Here is a 20,494-nt window from a genome sequence, read left to right on the forward strand (position 1 = left end):
TCAAGGATGTGACAAGAGGGCAAATTATAATGGATGCACAACTGGGGCAGAACATCTACATAACTGCAGCTTTTGTGGGGTGTTTCTGGTCTGCAATGGTCAGCGTCTCGCTGAAGAATATCAGTGCACCGTGATGTACAAGGCCCAATGTCACATTGATGATTAAAATACTTGAAAGATCGATTACTAGCACTAGAATCCATGCCTCAGCACGCCAGGGCTGTTTTAGTAGCAGAAGGTGACCAATACATTATTGACATGGTCACATCATGGCTCATTACTGCAGTGGCCGGATATTTCCTTAACCAGACCAGATCATCTTAAAATAAAATAATCTGTGTGCTCCCACCAGAAGCTGCTTGGCTGAACTGAAAGACAAAGATAGATTCCTTCACGCAGCTTCTTGATCTTGAGTTTGCTTTCCGCGACACGACTTCCATTTGCTGTTTCTTGCTGTGTCTTTTCCATGTAGCGGTGTCCTGTTAAAGGAATGTAACCTTCCCGCTCTCCATGTTTCTATTCATTTCGCGACATAGCTTCGACGGGAAAGGCAGAAGGTTGAAATGGCAAAGAGCGTCTTCTTCTCCTCACTTTCTCCCTCTCTCTCTCGCTTTTTCTCTCCCTTAATAAGGGTTAATACCCCCTTCTGCTCCCTCAAGGCAGCCCATAATAATTAATTCAGTGATTAATATCCCGGGTCTCCAATGGTTATGTCTCCGTGGAAACAGGAGAAGAAGGGAGCTGAAATGAAATGGTGACATGATAGTCTTTTTAATTGACTACAAATCCCCAATGAATAGTTGTGAAGTTATTCTGGTATTTCCTCCTGAGACTGCAGGATGTCACATCACAAGTCACTAAATGTCAATATAAATATCAAGGCAGCCGGCTGCCGCTCCAGGTGTAATTGGTCGCGGCTGTACCAGGTGTTTTCAGTCACTTCCTTCTCGACCCTCCAGATGGATTTCCTTTGTCTCTTCTGCTGAGTCATGCCTGCCACATCTCTGCAGAGCTAATGAGAATGCCGCGATTGGCTTGATTAGTCCTGATTAGTGAGTGTGTGCATACTGATGGGAAATTTCCTGATGGCCTCAGATGAGGAGCAACTTTTAATTCGAGTGGCAAATTCAGGCCAACAATAGCTGTGTTTGTAAGAGAAAGATGACTTCCCATTATTCTATCAGTTCAACGGTAATTAGCTTTGTTCTCCGGCTGACATGCCGCCGTTCTGCCGCATCACTTATTGCTCATGTCAGCAGCACTTGTCCTTCTTCACACTCGGCTGATTTGTTGCACGATTTGGGCAAATTATGGGCTGTGCCAGAGGCTCTGGTTGTGTCGACAGTGGTGATCTGTAGCTTCAAAGTCAAACCCCAATTTAGCATTTCCTGCTTTGATATTGTCGTCTACAATTGCCATTTAAAGATCCGTTTGCTGCCTTAAAACTTAAACCAAAACTTTACCTTCCTGTCGCCACTGACTGGATTTTATACACACTTCAAGACAAAACTAGGCTTAGACATATATAACATGACCTTCTCATGACGGTAAAACTCCAGGAATAATGAAAAACTGCCAGAAAGTTATCCCGGGAAAAAAGGGCAAAAATGTAGTAGCTCTGCCATCAAATCAAACAGTCCAGGTGCTTCAGTCATAAGAGAGCCAGAAGAAGATTTTCAAGCAATAGGTCACCCTGATTGCTAAGGATTTATGTGTATGAAAGTGGGCGCAAACATGATGTGGCATGCACTCTAAAATCATCTCTGACTGACGTGCAAAGTAACTTAGATTATCCATTTAGCATGTTTTATTTAATAAATAGGGAATATTGAGCATGTGTTCCAGTTTATTGAAACTCCTGGGAGGAGTTTATGTTAATGGTTTGATATACTAAGCACAATAGGATTTAAAACATCTGAAAGTGTTTACATTGTTTGTTATTGCGTCTGTTTTTGATCTGTTTTGATCTTCTTCACGTTTAGCACAGTTGTTGCTGGTATTGTGGTGAGAGGTATTTTCTCACCTGGCCAAGCACAGCTTTTATTTGTGGACTTTATTCTAAGATATTCTCCAATCTCAGCCCTTTTGTATTACCCATACAGCGGAGGTGGGTTCTGGGAACTTAGAGGGTATTTGTGGATGTAGAACATCCATTGATTACCTTAGTCTGAGACTCTGTAGTCCGGAGCTAGTTAATCTGAAGTTAAACCACATCTCAGAAAGCCACTGGGTTAGTGTAGATTAATTTAAACCAGATTAGTTTTGTCCTGGTTTTATTTAAGACCTGAACACAAAACCGGGCCAGAAAGTTTATCATCAGAGAAAGGGTATTCTTTGTTACAAAACAAAGCAAAGACACTGTATTTCACGTATAGCTTGTTATGAGTCTCCCTCAACCTTTTTGCGTAATTGTACAGGGTGCAGTTCGAGGTCGCCTGCGTTTACAATGGTAAAATGTCAAGACAAAGGTTGTGAACCATCTCAAAACCTTCATTTGCAGACTCCTATTTGCTTGATTTACTTGATCTCACACACATACGCATAATAAGGAACAAATACTATTGTGTGAGCATTCAGTTAAGTAAGTGTTATTTTACATATGGTAAAGTCGAGTTTTTAAGTAAAGTGTGGTTTCTTTCACTCTCACATTGATCTTTACCTCAGAAAAATACAAATTGCAAACAAATTTAAATCTGTTAAATACGAACACCATGGCTTCTAATGCTGCGTAAACAATCCAACATACAGTTAAACCACCTGGTGCTGCCAATAAAAACATGCTTTATAGTGATATATGTAAAGTGTCCCATATTTAAAGCTCGGCAAATACATCAAAAAGATAAATGCAGGGAAATGGATCAACTTTGAATGCGACCAAAAAGCCTTTCTTCAAGCTGGACAGGCATCTCAGGATGATCCGATGTCAGAGAAATCCCACAGATTTTATCTCCTGGGTGGATAATGTGACAGGTTCTGCAGAACATAAAAGATAAAGAGGCTGGGTTATCTATGCCAGTACATCACCACCCTGAAGCCCTCTCTGAACATGCCAGGACTGTCATCTGAGCACACAGATAGGCATCAGTCGAAATGTCTATATATACACTGTGTGTATTTATGTGTGTGTGTGTGTGTGTGCGTGAAAAAATGAGCTGAAGCGATCTGCACAGTTCGGTATATGTATATATATAAGTATCGCATAAGAACTAAAGACATGTGCTTGTGGATTATTTCTTCAATAATTTGTCTATATTGCATTTCATTGCATTGGCATTTCAAATCCTCAATATTGAGTTGAGCTGAACTTCGTTGCTTTAATTCTAATTTAATATTCAATTGTTCTGAAAGACAAGTTTTACTTGCTCATTTTTGAAGGACCTGCCCCTCCATACATGTCGTACATGCACTGTGCGTGAGGCCATTCACAGTCTTCACACAAAATAGAATAAAGAAGAAATCCAGCCTCACTCAAATGTCAGAGTTACTTTATCAAATAACTACTCACTTTTTCTTTGTAATAAGTATTGAAGTAACTACTTAGATTTAAAGTAGTCTATAATAACAATAGCAACCGTATTCAAGTGTTTGGAGGGTTTGTTGTTGAGGTGCAGTTGGCTAAGAGGGGGTCACATGTAAGTCCAACTATTCCAGCGCCCCCCCTGTACCATTCACTTCATATCTTCCACTACAGCGTTCCTCTTTCCACAGCATCAACCAAAGCTTGTGTGTGAAGCAAATGGTGGGCAGTGATAGTTTAAAGTTCTTCTTTCTGGCAGACTGGATGCCTTTTGGCACATTGCTGCCTCTCGCAGGTTTCCATGGAAATGGCTGAGTTGATTCAGTCCCTTAGTTAAGGATTCCTGACAATATTAAATTAATGACGGTTCCTACGACTTGCAAATAGTTTAAAGTTTTAATGCATGAGAAACATAACTGAATATGTAATACTTAGAATATGTAGACCATAGTATCGTAGATCCCTCCATTCCACCTGGCAAATTAGCTCTTCTTGGGATACAGAATAAAATATACAAGAATTGAGGAGTTTAACACTCAGGTTTGTTAAAGTGAATTTCAAGACATCAAATGTGTCTTTCTTTTTTACTTTCAGAGTCTTAAAGATCACAACTAAATGGCATTTGTATGTAATCTAAATAAATATGTTTCCCAATTTAATAAAATATGCAATTAAGCTAAACTTCTTTAAAAAAAATCCCTCGTGATCTTGTTTGTCTCATCCTAATCACCACCAAAATATTATTGCAGATATTATTACCTTGTAATAGTTAGTTTACAACAAAAAGTTGGGCTTGACAATATCTGCCTCATACAAGATTAGGTAAGAAGCAATAACAAGGCTTATTGTTTACCACCAATATGTTTATTATAGTGGTTTGATATAGTGTATAGTGTTTGAAAACTTTATACTCTCATTTGCACTTTGTGCAAGCCCGTTTTTCCAATGAATCCGATTGATTATTGAGTACAGACTTGATATTTTTGCTTTAATATTTGATGTTGAGTCTTATATGGAGACTAGTCAAAAGGAGATTGCGAAAAAAGTAGGTTGTCTCGGTTGACAGTTCATTTGCCATAATTAAGTCAGATATCATGGTTTTGCCCCACGTGTCAACCTGGGAGCAAACGGCACCTCCTCATCTGTTTAGGCTCTTCTCAAGCACAGTGCCATCCCACATCCTTCACCGTTTCACCTCCTCTATGAAGTGCCGGAGAGATCCAGTAAAAAAAAAAGCAACACACACCCTGCACCAAATATCATCTCTGATGGCAGCTTTCAACTTTCTGGCTTTTTTTTTTTTTTTTTTTATATATATATTTCCTGCCACATCAGAAGAAGTAAAAGAGCAAAAGTGGGAGTGTGAACAGCTTTAAAGCATTCGTGCTTCGCCTCACAGTGTGCCGGAAGGTTCACCGACTGGTCAGTAATACTAACATGAACCATATTATATTTAATCCCGATGGGAGATTTGCTTTTCCTTTCATGTTGCTTATTGTCTTTGGGTTCGTATTTAAGATCCTCACTCTTATATTTTCCTTTGAATGCCCCTTTCTTGTGGCTTCACATCAAGAAAATTATTGAACAGTGTGTGTGATGGGTCCAGTAAATGCACAGTGTATTCCATATGCTGCCTTGTCCCAGCAGTGCTGTGATGTGAACTATTCAAACCCAATTCGCCCTTTTTCATGCCTGCCCAGTTGCATCAAAAAGATTCAACATCATTTTCACACTGCTGTTCAGGAAGCACAGATTTAAATTGCTCGAACAACATATAGTCACAAGTTCTAGAGCAAAAGAGGCTCAGTTTAGTATGCAAGTGAATGGATAGCACTAATAATGTTTTATATGCATTTAATGCAAATAATAATTACTTTGAACTGTTGTAAATGAGCTTCACACAACCGTGTTACACCTATCCGTTCTTTTAAATGCACATTATTTTAACTTAAGTAAGTTATCTGGTCAGACCAAAGTGCTGACTAATTGCTGTGTAATTGGTGAAATGATGATTATTTATTCAAGTTAATTATTCTCTTTACCCAGTGGTTCACTGGACTGTTGCAAACAATTCCATCACTGCTACACTGGAGCCAATTTCTCTTTTGTTTCCACTTTATTTCTTCTAATACTTTTCCTGTCTGGGTTTCTCGTTTCCTCCACTCGTGGGAAAACTGAGCTCATACATCATTACAGTCAAGTTCTCCCCGCTGTTTTCCACAGCAGCCAGACAATTTTTACTTCTTCAGATCAGAACGAAACACTGGTAATGACCATGCTAGTGTCACTAAAAATGTGAATTATTCAACATTTCCTGTAACTTGTGGACATAAACAGAATACTGACCTTCAATTTATATATTTATTCCGCAGTGACAGTTACAATAATCTTATCAATGTTTTTCTTTTTCTCTTTTTTTTTTGTTATCTTTTTACGGGGCAAGTAATGATGTTTGGCAACTACTGCAAATAAACATTTCTCAAACATCATGGTAACCATCACTGGAAAACAAAATAATTTAATACAACATGAAAACAAATAGCAGTACAATTAAACACCAGAGAAGAAAAGACAAACACTCAGAGAAGTCAATGTCTTAAACAATAAAACAATAAATCTGAAGTTGTTGTTTTTTTTTCCCTCTCTGTTGTATTGATTCATTTCTTCCCAGAATAACGATGTGCATGTCAATGGTGGTTGTTTGCCCAGTGATGGACAAGTGATCGCATAGTTAATATCGACTTATTTCATTGCGATGAACAGTTGATTGCAGTTGCTCGCAAAATATATATCAGCCCTCTGCAATCAATGCTTTCAAACAATTACAACGCACTGCTGTTTTCTGCTGTGAAAGTGGATCAAATCTGTTCATGCACAGCTGAGCTCACATTAGTTGGGAAAAACAATAATGTTTGCTTATCGTTGCTACGGTTGTTAAGGTTAAGAAGCTAAGATTCAGGTTAAAATAAGGAATTCTAGACTGTAGGTAAAGGGTTACTGATACTGAATACTTAGCCTATCAACTAAAAAAAAAAAATACATAAAACAGTATTTTACAATCAGACAAAATTGTGAGGTTGAGCGTATTTCAACTAATTCATGAAGCCGTGTGGATTTATGAAGCTTACTGTCATTGCAAATACCATAGAACTCAATTTCATTCATATCCCATGGAATCCATTGCCACTTTGAGTATAATAAAGCTGAAAGAAAACAAAAAAGAACCGACTTGACTTGAAAATCACCCAAAGTTGAGCTGCTCGCCCCTCCCCTCTCCCACTCCCTCTGTTTACTGCAGCCCCATCAAGACACAGCAGTGTGTCACTGTGGATCAAAGTCAGTGGTATCAGCCAGCAAACACACAGCACGGGGAGTTGGACGGAGAGCAGAGAGACTATCCTCTTCTGGTCCCATTATTACACTCCCTGGATCCACTGCTGATTCTGTGGAAAATAAATCCAGTGAGAGATAGATGGTGACGGTCCGATCGGTGGGAAAATAAGGAAGGCGAGACGAAGGAAGGGGACGGAGGCCGTTCATCTTGCCCTGCACGCCCTCCACCTCTGGGGTCATTATTTTACCCTTAAATCGCCTGCGCTCAAAGGAAAGGAGGGAAACGGAGTGAGCGGCGTGAAAGAAGAAAGTCATTTGCATTCAAATCCAGAGCTAAAACATCAATAAGTCCATTTCATGGGTAAAGTTTCCTGTTTGTGGAGAGGAGACGTGCTCCGCTGCGACAGCGCCACGGCCAATTTCATCTGTGCAGAGCAGGGGAAAAAAAAAACCCCCGAGGTGTGACAGCCTGTTGGCAAAACCTTGCGCTTTGTCCATGTTTGCTCAAAACATCATTTAACAATGCTGATTGTGTGAGTTCTTCGATGGGGTTTTGAGAATTGGGCCAAAGGGGAGAATTAGTGGAGGGGTTTCTTTTTGTAGTGTCATTGAGTTTTCAGTCAGTCGAGCTTTGGGAGGCTGCCACCATTCTTTTTTTTTTTTTTGGGAAACTGTCTCTCTGTGCGCATGTGTGTGTGTGTGTGTGTGTGTGTGTGTGTGTGTGTGTGTGTGTGTGTGTGTGTGTGTGTGTGTGTGTGTGTGTGTGTGTGTGTGTGTGTGTGTGTGTGTGTGTGTGTGTGTGTGTGTGTGTGTGTGTGTGTGTGTGTGTTTGTGTATTGGGAATAATGGAATACATCCAGATTGCAATAAGACACAGTAAATACACCAGCCAAGAAAACACTGAATGTTGCAGATGCCTGTCCCCTCCTCCCTTCCTCATATTCCCCATCTCTCTCTCTCTCCGTCTGACACGGAGGCCTGGGGGTTTTGTATCCTCCGCTGTTTGATTTGCACCAAGGGGAGATCTTGTTTGTTCTCCTCAATGCAGCATTTATGGTTTAAGATTCTCCTCACGACCTTCCGCTGCTGCTGAGCAGCGAGCTATCTGTCTCCCCCGAGCGAAAGAACAAGAAAAGAACAGCGCCGCCACGCCGGCCGGGGACCCGCAGCTCTTTTCATCACATCAGTAAACAAAAAAGAGGGGCTGAGGAAGGAGGGACAGAGGTAGCCTGCACCTCTTCTTTTTCGAAGCTGCTCGACACAAATGTGGGATTCATTTTTTTTGTTGTTTTAAGAGGCAGTCGCCACTAATGAGGGGTAAAAAAATAAACTGCTCTGGCAGGTTTGAACGTTGTCAGAGCTCCACCTTGTGGTTCAACATCAGCATCTTTGGTACTCACAGTGTGACCTTCCATACTCTCCTCAATCATATCTCATTGTGTCTCATTCTGCTGTATTTTCCTCCTCTAACGGATTGTTTTCTGTCTTTTTACCCCCTCCTTTTTTTACCTTACAACACTATTCTCAACCCTTCCCTCCCGCTTCTTTATTTTGTATCTACTTCATCCTCTCTTCCGCCTCGTTCCTCCGTTTCTCTGTGCCCCCCCCCCCCCCCCCCCCCCCCCCCAACCCCCCACTAAGGTCGCTATCGGGACGGATCGTGGGAGGTGTGTGGTGGTTCTTCACCCTCATCATCATCTCCTCCTACACGGCTAACCTGGCTGCCTTCCTCACTGTGGAGAGGATGGTGTCGCCCATCGAGAGCGCCGAGGATCTGGCAAAGCAGACCGACATCGCCTACGGTACTTTGGACTCGGGCTCCACCAAAGAGTTCTTCAGGGTGAGTCGCTTCGGGGCAGAACTGGTCTGCTTTCACAGACATGGCATTAAAAAGGGTTAAATTACTGAAATGTATCACAACTTTGGTCGTTTTGCAAAGTTTTTACAGATGTTTATTGGCAGTGGCGGTAACGCTGTTTCATTTATTAGAAATAAAGAAATAGATTTGAAAGAAACTTTCTTGAAATCGTACCACAGACACCGACAGTAATAAAGTGATGGGCGAAACAAAGAGACAAATGTAAGGCTGAGCTGGAAGCAATGCAAACAACCAGGTCCTCAATTCAGTCACAAATCTGAATCCCACCCTGCTCAATAACAGCAATTCAGTTGTAAATGTGTAAATTAGAAGTTCATACGTCAAAAAGATGCCTTTTTCGCACAAATCTATTCCGCCTGTTCAAGGGATGCTAATTTTTGTGCCACATGTGAGCCAAAACTAAACTGGGGCAGCCGGTGAAAACATGGGACTGTTTGCTTCATGTGGGTTAGTTGAAGCAACAAAATCACTTGTTTTTGGCAGAATCTCATCTTTGTAGGGGAAAAACTGCAGATGTGCGACAAAACCTTTAATCTCAATTTGAGTCCGATGTCCTGAATGGTGACAAAGTAGAACTCGACGTCTTCTAAATACATGCATCAGGGAGAAAATAATAACCCTTTCAGGCTTTTATTGTTGTTATCTTGGTAGATTTGTTGTCTTTAAGGTTTGCATGAAGCTGGAGGCAGGAATGAGTTCAGCTGAAGTGACATGTAGCTTTTTCATTTTGACAGAGCTCAGCAGTCTTTGCCTTGCATGTCATAGAGTGCAGGGACAGATGCAAAAAAAAAAAAAAAAAAACAGACTTGATGGAAGTGGCCTCCTTGAATCCACAGACTGCTAATCTGAATGCGTGCATAATGCACACACTGTGTTTGGCCCTGAAGTGTCCATCTTAATGAAATGTGAACACTGCCTCCAGTCTTTGATCTCAGTTTTGGCCCTTTGAGTTGAAGATTTGATCCGAGTTCATCGCTTGTCTTTCAGGCCCGTGCAGAATTAAGCACTCGCTTTTATCAAGAACAGTGTAGGGAAATCTTCCAAACCATCCTGTAGAATCAACACAAAGTTAATCATAAATACATCAATTCATAAAACTATAGTAAAACAAAAAACTTTTTAAGGATGGAACAACCTTTTTTTTGGATGATGCAACAATATCCTAAAAACATTGGGGGGGGGGTGTATCCTGCAGAAATGTTGAATATATATATATATATATATACAACCTACGTATGTACATTTTATTGTATATTAAAAAAAAACATTAAACTGCTTCATCTGAAGTCTACAACTGGAAGTTTACTTTTTGTTGTTGTTGTTGTTGTTGTTTTTGTAGTTGGACAGTCCAAGACATTATAGATTCTTTCTTTTTCTTTAAAAAAAAAAAAAAATCTACTTAAATCTGGAACTAAATACAGACTTTTCTGAGTCAATGAACGTAAGGAAAACGTATAATATATATATATATTATGATAATAGATAATATATCTATTGCAGTTTTAATTAAAATCTAGTGCAGGGTTAAGTCAGCTTGCTTTGGAATTTACAATCCATTTCTCTTCTTCTCTGTTGTATTTGGATGTTCACTCTCCATCTCTCACACACATCCACCTTTGAACCTCCAACCCTTGAAAAAAAACCCCGCAGCGGTCCAAGATCGCCGTCTACGAGAAGATGTGGGGCTACATGAAGTCTGCCGAGCCCACTGTCTTCACCAAGACCACCGCAGAAGGGGTGGCGCGCGTCCGCAAGTCCAAGGGCAAATACGCCTTCCTGCTGGAGTCCACCATGAATGAGTACACAGAGCAGCGCAAACCCTGCGACACAATGAAAGTCGGAGGCAACTTGGACTCCAAAGGCTACGGAGTAGCGACACCCAAGGGTTCACAGTTAAGGTGGGTGGAATAGTGTAACAATATGTCCCACGTGTTGTTATGGTATTCCACCTTCCCTGGTGTGCCGCCTTTTTCTATTTCTGTCTCCACGCTGCTTGGTGTTGGGGTGGGGTGGGGGCAGTTTTCTGCTCATTTCAGGGCAGAAGTTTGCAGCTTTCTTTGACATCTGTGTTTGTCGCATTGCATGCGGGGCTTCGCTGTGTTGTTTGCAGGGGTGGTTTGTTTTTCACTTGCTTCTCTCTTCACAGCTCTCCACACCAGGTAAATCTCTGTGATCGTGCTTGCAGTTTGTTTTTTTTGTTTTTGGAGGGCAAAGATGTCGGAATGGCATGCTGGAAGTGTAACTGATTCAAATGGAAATGTCTAATTTAGCTAATCTGCATTTTATTTATGAGAAAATGTAATGAGTGAGAGTGATTGAGCTTCTTCAGCTTACCTTCAGGGTTGACTGGGTCTTTCTTCTTTTCCAACTGAGTGAATGAAACTGTGTTTTGGGAGCCATTTGGATGCTCAGCCCTGGGTAACTCTGCCAGACTCCGTCACTGCCTCCTGCACATAGTGGAATTTACAGACCTGCCACTGAATACGGTGTCATTACGGTGGGGAATTGCACTTTCAATCCACACACTCATCGATCAAAGCCCGCCAGCAAGGTCTCCCTCTGAGAAATGGATAAATACACTGAAGGCAAAAGTGCAAAGGCGTGTGTGTGTGTGTGTGTGTGTGTGTGTGTGTGTGTGTGTGTGTGTGTGTGTGTGTGTGTGTGTGTGTGTGTGTGTGTGTGTGTGTGTGTGTGTGTGTGTGTGTGTGTGTGTGTGTGTGTGTGTGTGTGTGTGTGTGCGTGTGCGTGTGCGTGCGTGCGTGCATAGGATCACAATTGCACTTTGATTTCCTTTTGGAATGCGAAATATTTTTGCAAGTTACGCATGCCCCAGAGAGGACGTCTCCGTAAAAGAGACTTTAGTATTTTCCCGGAGTCTTTGCTTGATTTTATACTTTGCATGAGGGTAACAGTTGGTGCAGGAGTTGATTAATTTACCCCTTTATAGGTCAACTGGCCACATTTCTTCCAGCTTAACTATGCTAAATTGACAGTAACAGAATATAAAGCTGCTGCTTTTGTTGGATTCGTACAACTTGAGAAAACTATTGAAATTCCATAGATTTCTGTTCTACACTTTCTAAAATGCTACAAAAGTTTGTTTTTTGGCCCTCAGCCAGTCAGTGTACGTGAGTGGTGCATCCAGAGAATACTGTAAATTGAAAATAGTCCATTGAATAATATTGTTGCTACAACCACATTATTATTATTATCAAGAAACATGTTTTGGATAGTCTGTCAATTGTCTTCAATTTAAACTTATACATATATTGAAGCCAGTTCATACATCACTGATGTTAATTTTAAAGAAAAGTCTTGAAATACATCTATAAATATTATAAAATGTGTAAAGAGTGATCAAATTCCATCAATAATGGATGATGCCAAAAAAGAGCAGTTTGAAAGTTCCTTAAAAACCATAAAAACAGGGTTTCTTTTTTTTTTTGTTATTCGTGTCTGGATAATAGTAATTTTTTGGGAAATATCTTCTGTAAATTCCTCTGCACCCGAAGCCTGAAGTTAAGCGGAGAGAAGCTCTGCTGGTGAACGTTTTCAGCCACAGCTTTGACCAGGAAGAGTCCCTGACAGATCACGGTAGTCCTCTCCTGCAGGCTCCTTCTTCTCTTTTCAGAGGATTATCTTCTTCTGTCAGTCACTTGTCCGGATATCAGCGAGGAAACACACCAGCACCATGGAGAGCTGGCAACACTGTTGCTCAGGACTGTTTCATTCAAATGGCTCCACGATCAAAATCATCTGCTTTCAAGGGAAATACTTGCTGTCTTGCTTTGTGCCTATGATCCATTCTCATTACTGACTGTTTTTTTTTTTCTTTATGTTGTTATAATGATACAAATATATTACAAGAATCAAAACGCACACTGAGGCAAATCTCTCTCTCTCTCTCTCTGTCTCTCTGTCTCTCTCTCTCTCTGTCTCTCTCTGTCTCTCTCTCTCTCTGTCTCTCTCTGTCTCTCTCTCCCTCCCCCTCTCCCTCTCCCTCTCTCTCTCTCTCTCTCTCTCTCTCTCTCTCTCTCTGGCACGTGTTGCACCGTCATCAAACATCACTGCAGCGGCTTTCTAAAGAAGCCATGAAATTCTGATGTTTTTTTGTTTTTTTTAAAAGCTTTTCAGAAACGTTTTTATGCAAGTCAGTCATGATTTTCCAGAAGAGCTTAATGCTCCGAAATCCTGTGGGCTTTGAATTGGCTGACATACATATGCTGCGTATACATGTGTAAAATGTGTCCAAATTATTCTGAGGTGTCTTCCTCTGAGCTGCATCACGCCGATAATTTGGGACTGAAGCTTGTTTTTATGAGCTAGGATTAAATGTTTTAAATTGGACTATTATGTACCAACGATTACACCATCAATTATTTGTGCCAAACTACATTTAAACTACAGTAGTGTTTTAATTCAAGTCATGTACCTGTGATATTACATTTTCAAAATCTTAGCTACTTAAAATAACCTGCTTGAACAGTAATATAGACAATAATCATAATCATCATCGTAACAGAGGTATTCCTTCATGCTTACCAGGAAAATGTTTTTGACTTTTTGCTTTCAAGGTCACTTCACTCCAAAAGGAAATCTGAGCATAATTTGCGCAGCAAAATACATATGATGCATATTCAGATCAAACCGGCAAAATTAACGCTTTGCATTTGGGTAAATGACATTCTTCCAAAAATGTTGACATTCTAATACTAAGTTTTAAAGCTTGGCAGATTAATTGAATCCTCTTGTATCGACTCTCTTAAGTTTGACTGAAACAGGCTGTCACATCAGGGTTTTACTAATATTCATTGATGACACTGAAAAAGAGAGATTTGCATTCGGGGTGCGTTTTGGTTTTCAAATGGGATTGATGCACTTTGACCCCCTTGTCCCTCTCTTACTGCTACTCCTCCCCCCCTTCTCCCTCCCCCCCCTCTGTTCCTTCCCTCCCAAATTGGACAGCATACTCACCCCTCTCACCAAATATGTTTTATCGTTTTCAAGAAGTGCAGTTAACCTGGCAGTGTTAAAACTCAATGAGCAAGGCCTGTTGGACAAATTGAAAAACAAGTGGTGGTACGACAAAGGAGAGTGTGGCAGCGGAGGCGGTGGCGAGAAGGTTAGCCGCTATGTCGCTATGCCCATGTGACCTTAATATGGGTAAAAGAGAAATGTGTTTTGTTGGTAACAGGAGCATCTGCCGGGTCGATCCGGAGAGTTTCGCAGGTGATTTGCAAACTGCGATTTGCAATCTGAAGTGGAGCAAGTACTATTGAAGCAGAAATATTCGCTCTACTGGTTCATTTTAAAGGTGACACTTGTACGGATTTGGAAAAAGTGAAAGTGTAGTCATTAGCACACTGCTCAAAATCATCCCAAACATCCATTGGGTGTTGTTAGTGTACCAGTGAGCATAAAGTACGTGTTGTGAGCCAATAGTTTTGGTTCGACAGTACTGGCCTTCATACTTTATGTCAGAAAGGTCCCGGCAGTATGCGCCCGTTCCTAAAAAAAAAAAAAAAAAAAAAAAAGTGATGCAGCCGGGGTCCCACACTTATATGTCTGTTAGCTCTTCTCCTTCCCCCTGAATACCCCCCCACCCCCCAAAGAAACCTCCAAAACAGGCAATCGATGAGCAAAGAGACATGTAGCACAAGTGGGGCCCCTTCATGGCTGCGTCACTTTGTGAAGAGTACTGAGCTGCTCTTTTTTTGGGCTTCTTCTGATTGAATAACATAAAATAACATGTCCTATGATGTTATTTATGTTATTTCCCCCCACCCCACCCTCCCCGTCCCCCGTGATTTGAAGAACGCCCGTAAACCTTGCCGTATTGAAACTGAGTGAAGCAGGAGTCTTAGACAAACTGAAAAACAAATGGTGGTACGATAAAGGGGAGTGTGGACCCAAGGACTCGGGAAGTAAGGTCAGTTTCCACCAGCCTGGGAGCCTCCCCTCCTCTTTTTGTCTCTATGCACACTTTTATGAGCGCTGGCAGTTCTGTTCTGTTATTGCGGCAGGCTGGCTGATAAAACACACACACACACACACACACACACACACACACACACACACACACACACACACACACACACACACACACACACACACACACACACACACACACACACACACACACACACACACACACACACACACACACACACACACACGTAATACTCTGAGAAAGTGGCAGACATGCAGGTAGAGTAGCCCGAGGAATACAGCATGACAGACACAAGGCATGGCACAAGCGTTTTTGCAGCAGCTAAGCTATGCGTTGCAACTGCAAATGAAGACACACACACATAATTACATGCTGGTTGTCACACGAGATTGACCCAGGGCATGTTTTGATATCACATACGACGTGAGAAATGTCTTAGCTGTTCAGGTTTTTGATGCACTGGAGCATGGAAAGCGGTCACATTATTTAACCGAAGCAGCATGCACCTTCTACATGTTAATCGGGTCCTTACAGCACAGGACAACACACACACACACGCTATCATCTGCAAATAACACTTAAGCATGACAGGCAGCCATTGGTCGTCCAAGTAATAAGTTGAATGCGCCTTAAGGATGTAGGTGATTTATCAGAGGGAGAAAAAATGGCAGGGAGGAACAAGAGTCAGCGCCCAGAGAGATCAGCTGCATATATTTGCATAAACGCTGGTTAAAAGGTGAATGTCAGCATTAAAAAAACAGGCTGTCTGTCGGGAGATGGAGGGAAAATTATAGAGACAGGTAATCCAAATGACAAAAAGAAGATATCTTCTCACTTACCTCAGGTGACACCTTGCTGTGGGGATGAGATTTGGCTGCAGGAACAGCAAACATCCATTCTCATGAACAAACAATGATGCAGCAGGAATTGAAAGGGACAGGTGCAACAAAACAGCAGGAAGTTACTTGTCATAGTTGATTCGGTCTGTTCATCATCACGGTCATCAGCTGCTGCAGTGGCTGTGATGCAAAAAAAATAAAAAATCTTGGCACCTGATTTTTGTTCTGTGTCAAAAATCACACTCCGTCTCTCCCTCTCATCTTGGCCACATTATCACATGAAAGCGTGAAGTGTACAATTCAAATGTTTATTTTGAGCTACACTCACCAGAGGCGGTTGCTGACGTCTGTTGCTTGGACTTTAATAATAGATGCCACAGATAACGATGCTTCCTCGGCATCTACATCATGCATTAATAGTGAATAATCATGAGTCTGTTATGCATTTTTGATATTACCAATGTCTCAATGTAAACAAATATTAAAATAAATACCCAAAAAAAGCAAACGCAATACTCATTAGTATTACCTCCACTGGGATTCTTGTGAGAATTCCTTTACACTCGGATCACATTTGTATTGACTACATGAGCACATTGACCAGAGGGCAGACTCGCATTTACATGAGCATTCAAAAACCTTTTAACATTTGTGAAACAGCAGATTCAGTAGCTACCATGATGTTCCAATTATATGTAAATTAGGCCAGAACGAAAGAATAGCTGAGCAAGGAATGTTTGTAGAAAATGTCATCATTAAAAAACTGTTATAAGGGAAATGAACAGGTTTTCCAATTATTGCCAAAAAACGTTGCTACAATATGTTCAAATCACACTGGGGTAAGTGAGAAAATATACCTTTTATAATTGAGTTAACTGATACAACACAATGTCAAAGCGTGTAGCTTGGCTTCTGTGTACCATCAAACTGATTATAGGTAGGGTAGTGAAGACTGTTGTGCTGTGATAGTTGTGTGTGTCCGTATGTCCAGTTGTTGTTAATGTGAGACTTTTAATGATTACCATGTGTTATTAGTTATGTGTGACTGTTGAGTGACTGTGTATGAACTTGTCGCCACCTCCGCTAAGACGAGTACTAACTTTTGGATGTGTTCCTCTCCCCCCGATTGGCTATAGGACAAGTCATCCCAGGCCCTCAGCCTGAGCAATGTGGCGGGGGTTTTCTACATCCTCGTCGGGGGCCTGGGCCTGGCCATGCTGGTGGCCCTCATCGAATTCTGCTACAAGTCACGTAACGAGGCCAAGAGAATGAAGGTGGAAGCCCAGTCCCAATCCCCGTCCCAACACCCCCATTACCACCATGCTCACCACCAATGCTACCCCTGCCAGACAGACAGCAGCCCCCACCATAGCCCAGAGCCTAGCCAAAGCCCAAGGCCCAGCACCGGCATCCACAACTTAGCAGAGTTCAGTGAGGTGTTCAATGCATATGGCAGCGATGGGGAAGCTGATAAAATGTAGATGGGGGGTTTTCGTAGACGGTCCACCCAAGTCCGTGCTCCCTCTCTCACTAGGTCCCTGCACTGATACTGTAAGTGAAACCTATCGTGTGTCCCCGTGCTAGCTTCGCCATGCTGAGTGACTGTCGTGACCAGTGGCAAAACGCTTCCCACTTCTCTGTCTTACCCGCTCACATTTCTGTGGTCCTGTGACGTCCTGGTCTGCGTTCAAGCTTTTTATCGATGTGACACGGAGCGATGAGTCATCGTCAGACGTGACGTTCGCCTTTGCTGCTTCACAGCTTGTGTGGCTGTAGACGTTGGCCTTCATTTATCAAGGGGAGCTTAGCGACGAACCCAATTTTCAGCCAAAATCGAACTTACATTTTTTCCCTCATTCTTCACTGAATGTTAAAAGAATAAGATAAATGGCATAATTTGTTGCTTGCTGCAAAATCAAAAGGGTAGATATGCAAGTTTTCTAAGCTATGACAAGCTTAACTGAAATAGAAAAATCTTTGATTATCATTAACTCAGTTTTTGTTCTTTCAAATGTTGCTGTCAGAGCATGGCTGAGGCGACGCAGCAATTTAAGAGGAAGTACAGCCATGATAAATGAGGACCAACGTCTTACTTGTACTACACTTGTGAGGGCATTTCATCATCTGATTATCACTTTGAGCCTTTAGGGCTCAAGTGTCTTCTTTCTACGAGTATATGCTATACGAAATCAAAACAAACCAAAACATTCTCATACTTTCTACAAAATTGTGAACCAATTACATGGACCCACAAAGTGAGGACCACCTCTTCAATGTTTGTGTGTGTGTGTGTGTGTGTGTGTGCGTGTGCGTGTGCGTGCACATGCACGTGCACATGTGTGCTAGTTAAAATCGACTAATTTTACATTTGTTTGAAGTATTTATATAATTTTCCACCCATAATACAACAACATACTTTTCCTCGACTCTATCCTAATGACCTCATAATCTTCTCTTTCCTATATCATTTAACAGGTGCGCTACAGATTATTTATTTATTTATTTATTTAAATATATTGATTTATTTATTTGTGCTGATTGTTTCTGTTTGTGTTTGCTTGTGTCTTATCAGAATATGTAGAAAAATCTTTACTGCTAATGAGTTTTCATTCTGTTGATGGACATTCTGTTGACGCTATTCTTCCATTGCACACAACAATGTTTTAACATCCACTCACACATGACTGGAGGCTCTGTTGATGGACAAAACATTAACTCGTCCAAGAGGATACCGCTTTTTCTTATTGAATAAGCAATTATCATAGCTTGTAGTAAGTGTTTATCTTTAGACGGAGCGCTGGATACCCAGACACTGCATACACAACACCTGACCAATCAGATGAGACCTGGGCTAACGATCCACTACCCTCTGATTGACTGATGTCAATTTGGTAGTGATTCTTAGGTCATCCAGTATTGATGGCCGAGGAATAAGAGAAGGAAAATGAACCCATGTGAGACAAATCTAAATCCGTGAGGCTTTAAAAAGATATTTCAATGAAAACACATTGAAGGTCACACACGCACACGTCTCTCTCTCTCTCTCACACACACACACACACACACACACACACACACACACACACACACACACACACACACACACACACACACACACACACACACACACACAATGTACCTAAACAGCACATGCTGTGGCTCAGGGACTTTACCGATCAAGTTACAACAGACCATCAAAGTCACATAACTGATTTAATCAGAAACGAGCCTGGAGCAAGCAGGAAGCTCTCTATAATAAAGCCTTACTTAAGTATCATACAATACAATGTAAGACTGGAGTAAACATGAGTGAGGTGTCCCCGGAGCTGAGCTGACTTTATTGATGTGAGCCGTTTCCTCTGGATATTTCCCCCAGGTCCCTGACCATAAGACTATCAGATACCTTTCCTCACTCGGTGTATATCTGTCCAACGTGGTTATGTGTCCCCCATCAGCACTTCAGCACAAACTCTTCATTAGCTTGACTGTTGCTTAGTCAGCTTCCCTGTCCCACTGCCTGCAACTATCACTCACTGTGTAATAATTCTGTCGCTAATGGATTTACATGTAGTATGGGGCTGGCTACTGTTCTGAATGGCTATGAAAGGTGTTTTCTTCTGACTTTCACTGTGTACACATTTAAATGTTCAGCTGTGCTGTATTGTGAAGCTCATCTACCTGTGTTTTTCTTTTTGCAAATTGGAGTTTTGCTTAGTAGTTTTCATTGACAGAAGCAATGCAATTATAGAAAAAAGAAAATCACTGTTATATACAGATTTAAATATTTGAGGTATTATTTCTTTGAGTGGGCACAGCTGCTTAAACCTAATATTGAGTATTGAGTAGTATTATTTTATTTAAAATGCACATATTTTATTAATGTTAACGACAATTGGAATAGCTCGGTCCAAAAAATTGAACCCAAAGCAAGTGAATGTTTGGTATGTTTATGTTTCAAGGTTCAATATGGTTTAAATTTCAACTATTTGATCAAAGATATAAACAAAACCATCATTTAAATACTCCTGTATAAACATTCGTGGTGTCATTCTTAGTAAATCATCCTCACAACCCATGCAAAGTAAAAGCACAATCTATTTGCAGGAGTGTTTGGTTTAGCCCGCTTTATGCAGGATCTTCGTACATCAAACTCTTTATGCAGAAATAAGCCAGGAGGGAATAGTACAGAAAAAAGTTCCACTAAGTATTATGTAGTGCAGCGATGTCAACATGGTGCTCTCCATGTCATCACACTCACTCACCTTGGAAACGTGACACACAGCAGTTGCACCAGAGCTGCAAAGGTTGCTGTAGAATATTGACTACTCAATGCTTCCAATTCCTTTTTTTAATTATTTTACACCAGCAAATTCTAAAACTCCAGTCTGCAACATGCCGGTTTGTCTTCTCTCGTTGTTGTTCCGACATTAACCCATCCCTTCATTGTTCACTTCAGCTAACATTTACAGAAGCCATGAGGAACAAGGCCCGACTGTCCATCACGGGCAGCGTCGGGGAGAACGGACGGGTGTTGACGCCCGACTGCCCCAAAGCCGTCCACGCCGGGCCTCCCATCCGCCAGAGCTCCGGCCTTGCCCTGGTCTCCTCTGAGCTCCCGTGAAAACCAAAAACCTCTCAAGTGCCTTATTTCAATAATAATAATAATAATAACGACGACAACAACAAGAAAAATTATACTCGCAGGCCCACAACTAGAAACCAACAGCAAAGCAGCAGGATTCTCCTTCAGTGGGCGTGACAGGACCAACAGAGGAGTGGTCGACTCGAGTGGTCGACTCGAGACAGAACAATCTCAATTTGTTTTTGTTTTTGTTTTTCTAACCGTACAACTACACGGAAGTGTACGTTCCTGAAAAAAAACCCGCTGGAGTTATTCAACCTTTTCAGCTCCGGGTGTGATGGGAGACAAACGGAAGAGGAGGAAATAATATCATGATATATGATAATGACGACCA

General features: G+C 41.4%; 1 protein-coding gene across 1 annotated transcript in view; it reads left to right on the forward strand.

Annotated features, from left to right (window-relative positions):
- Positions 1–20,139, forward strand: part of gria4b (glutamate receptor, ionotropic, AMPA 4b) — a gene marked incomplete at both ends in the record, with an annotated part of 136,515 nt that extends 116,376 nt beyond the window's left edge. Inside the window, 5 exons of the mRNA XM_080508577.1 lie at positions 8,492–8,690; positions 10,380–10,627; positions 13,737–13,851; positions 16,655–16,792; positions 19,975–20,139. Coding sequence (XP_080364703.1) covers positions 8,492–8,690; positions 10,380–10,627; positions 13,737–13,851; positions 16,655–16,792; positions 19,975–20,139 — 865 coding nt within the window. The remainder of the gene's footprint in view (positions 1–8,491; positions 8,691–10,379; positions 10,628–13,736; positions 13,852–16,654; positions 16,793–19,974) is intronic.
- Between the last annotated feature and the right edge of the window lie 355 nt (positions 20,140–20,494).

This window comes from Blennius ocellaris (genome assembly GCF_963422515.1).
Source record: "Blennius ocellaris genome assembly, chromosome: 14".
Classification (NCBI taxonomy): Eukaryota; Metazoa; Chordata; class Actinopteri; order Blenniiformes; family Blenniidae; genus Blennius; species Blennius ocellaris.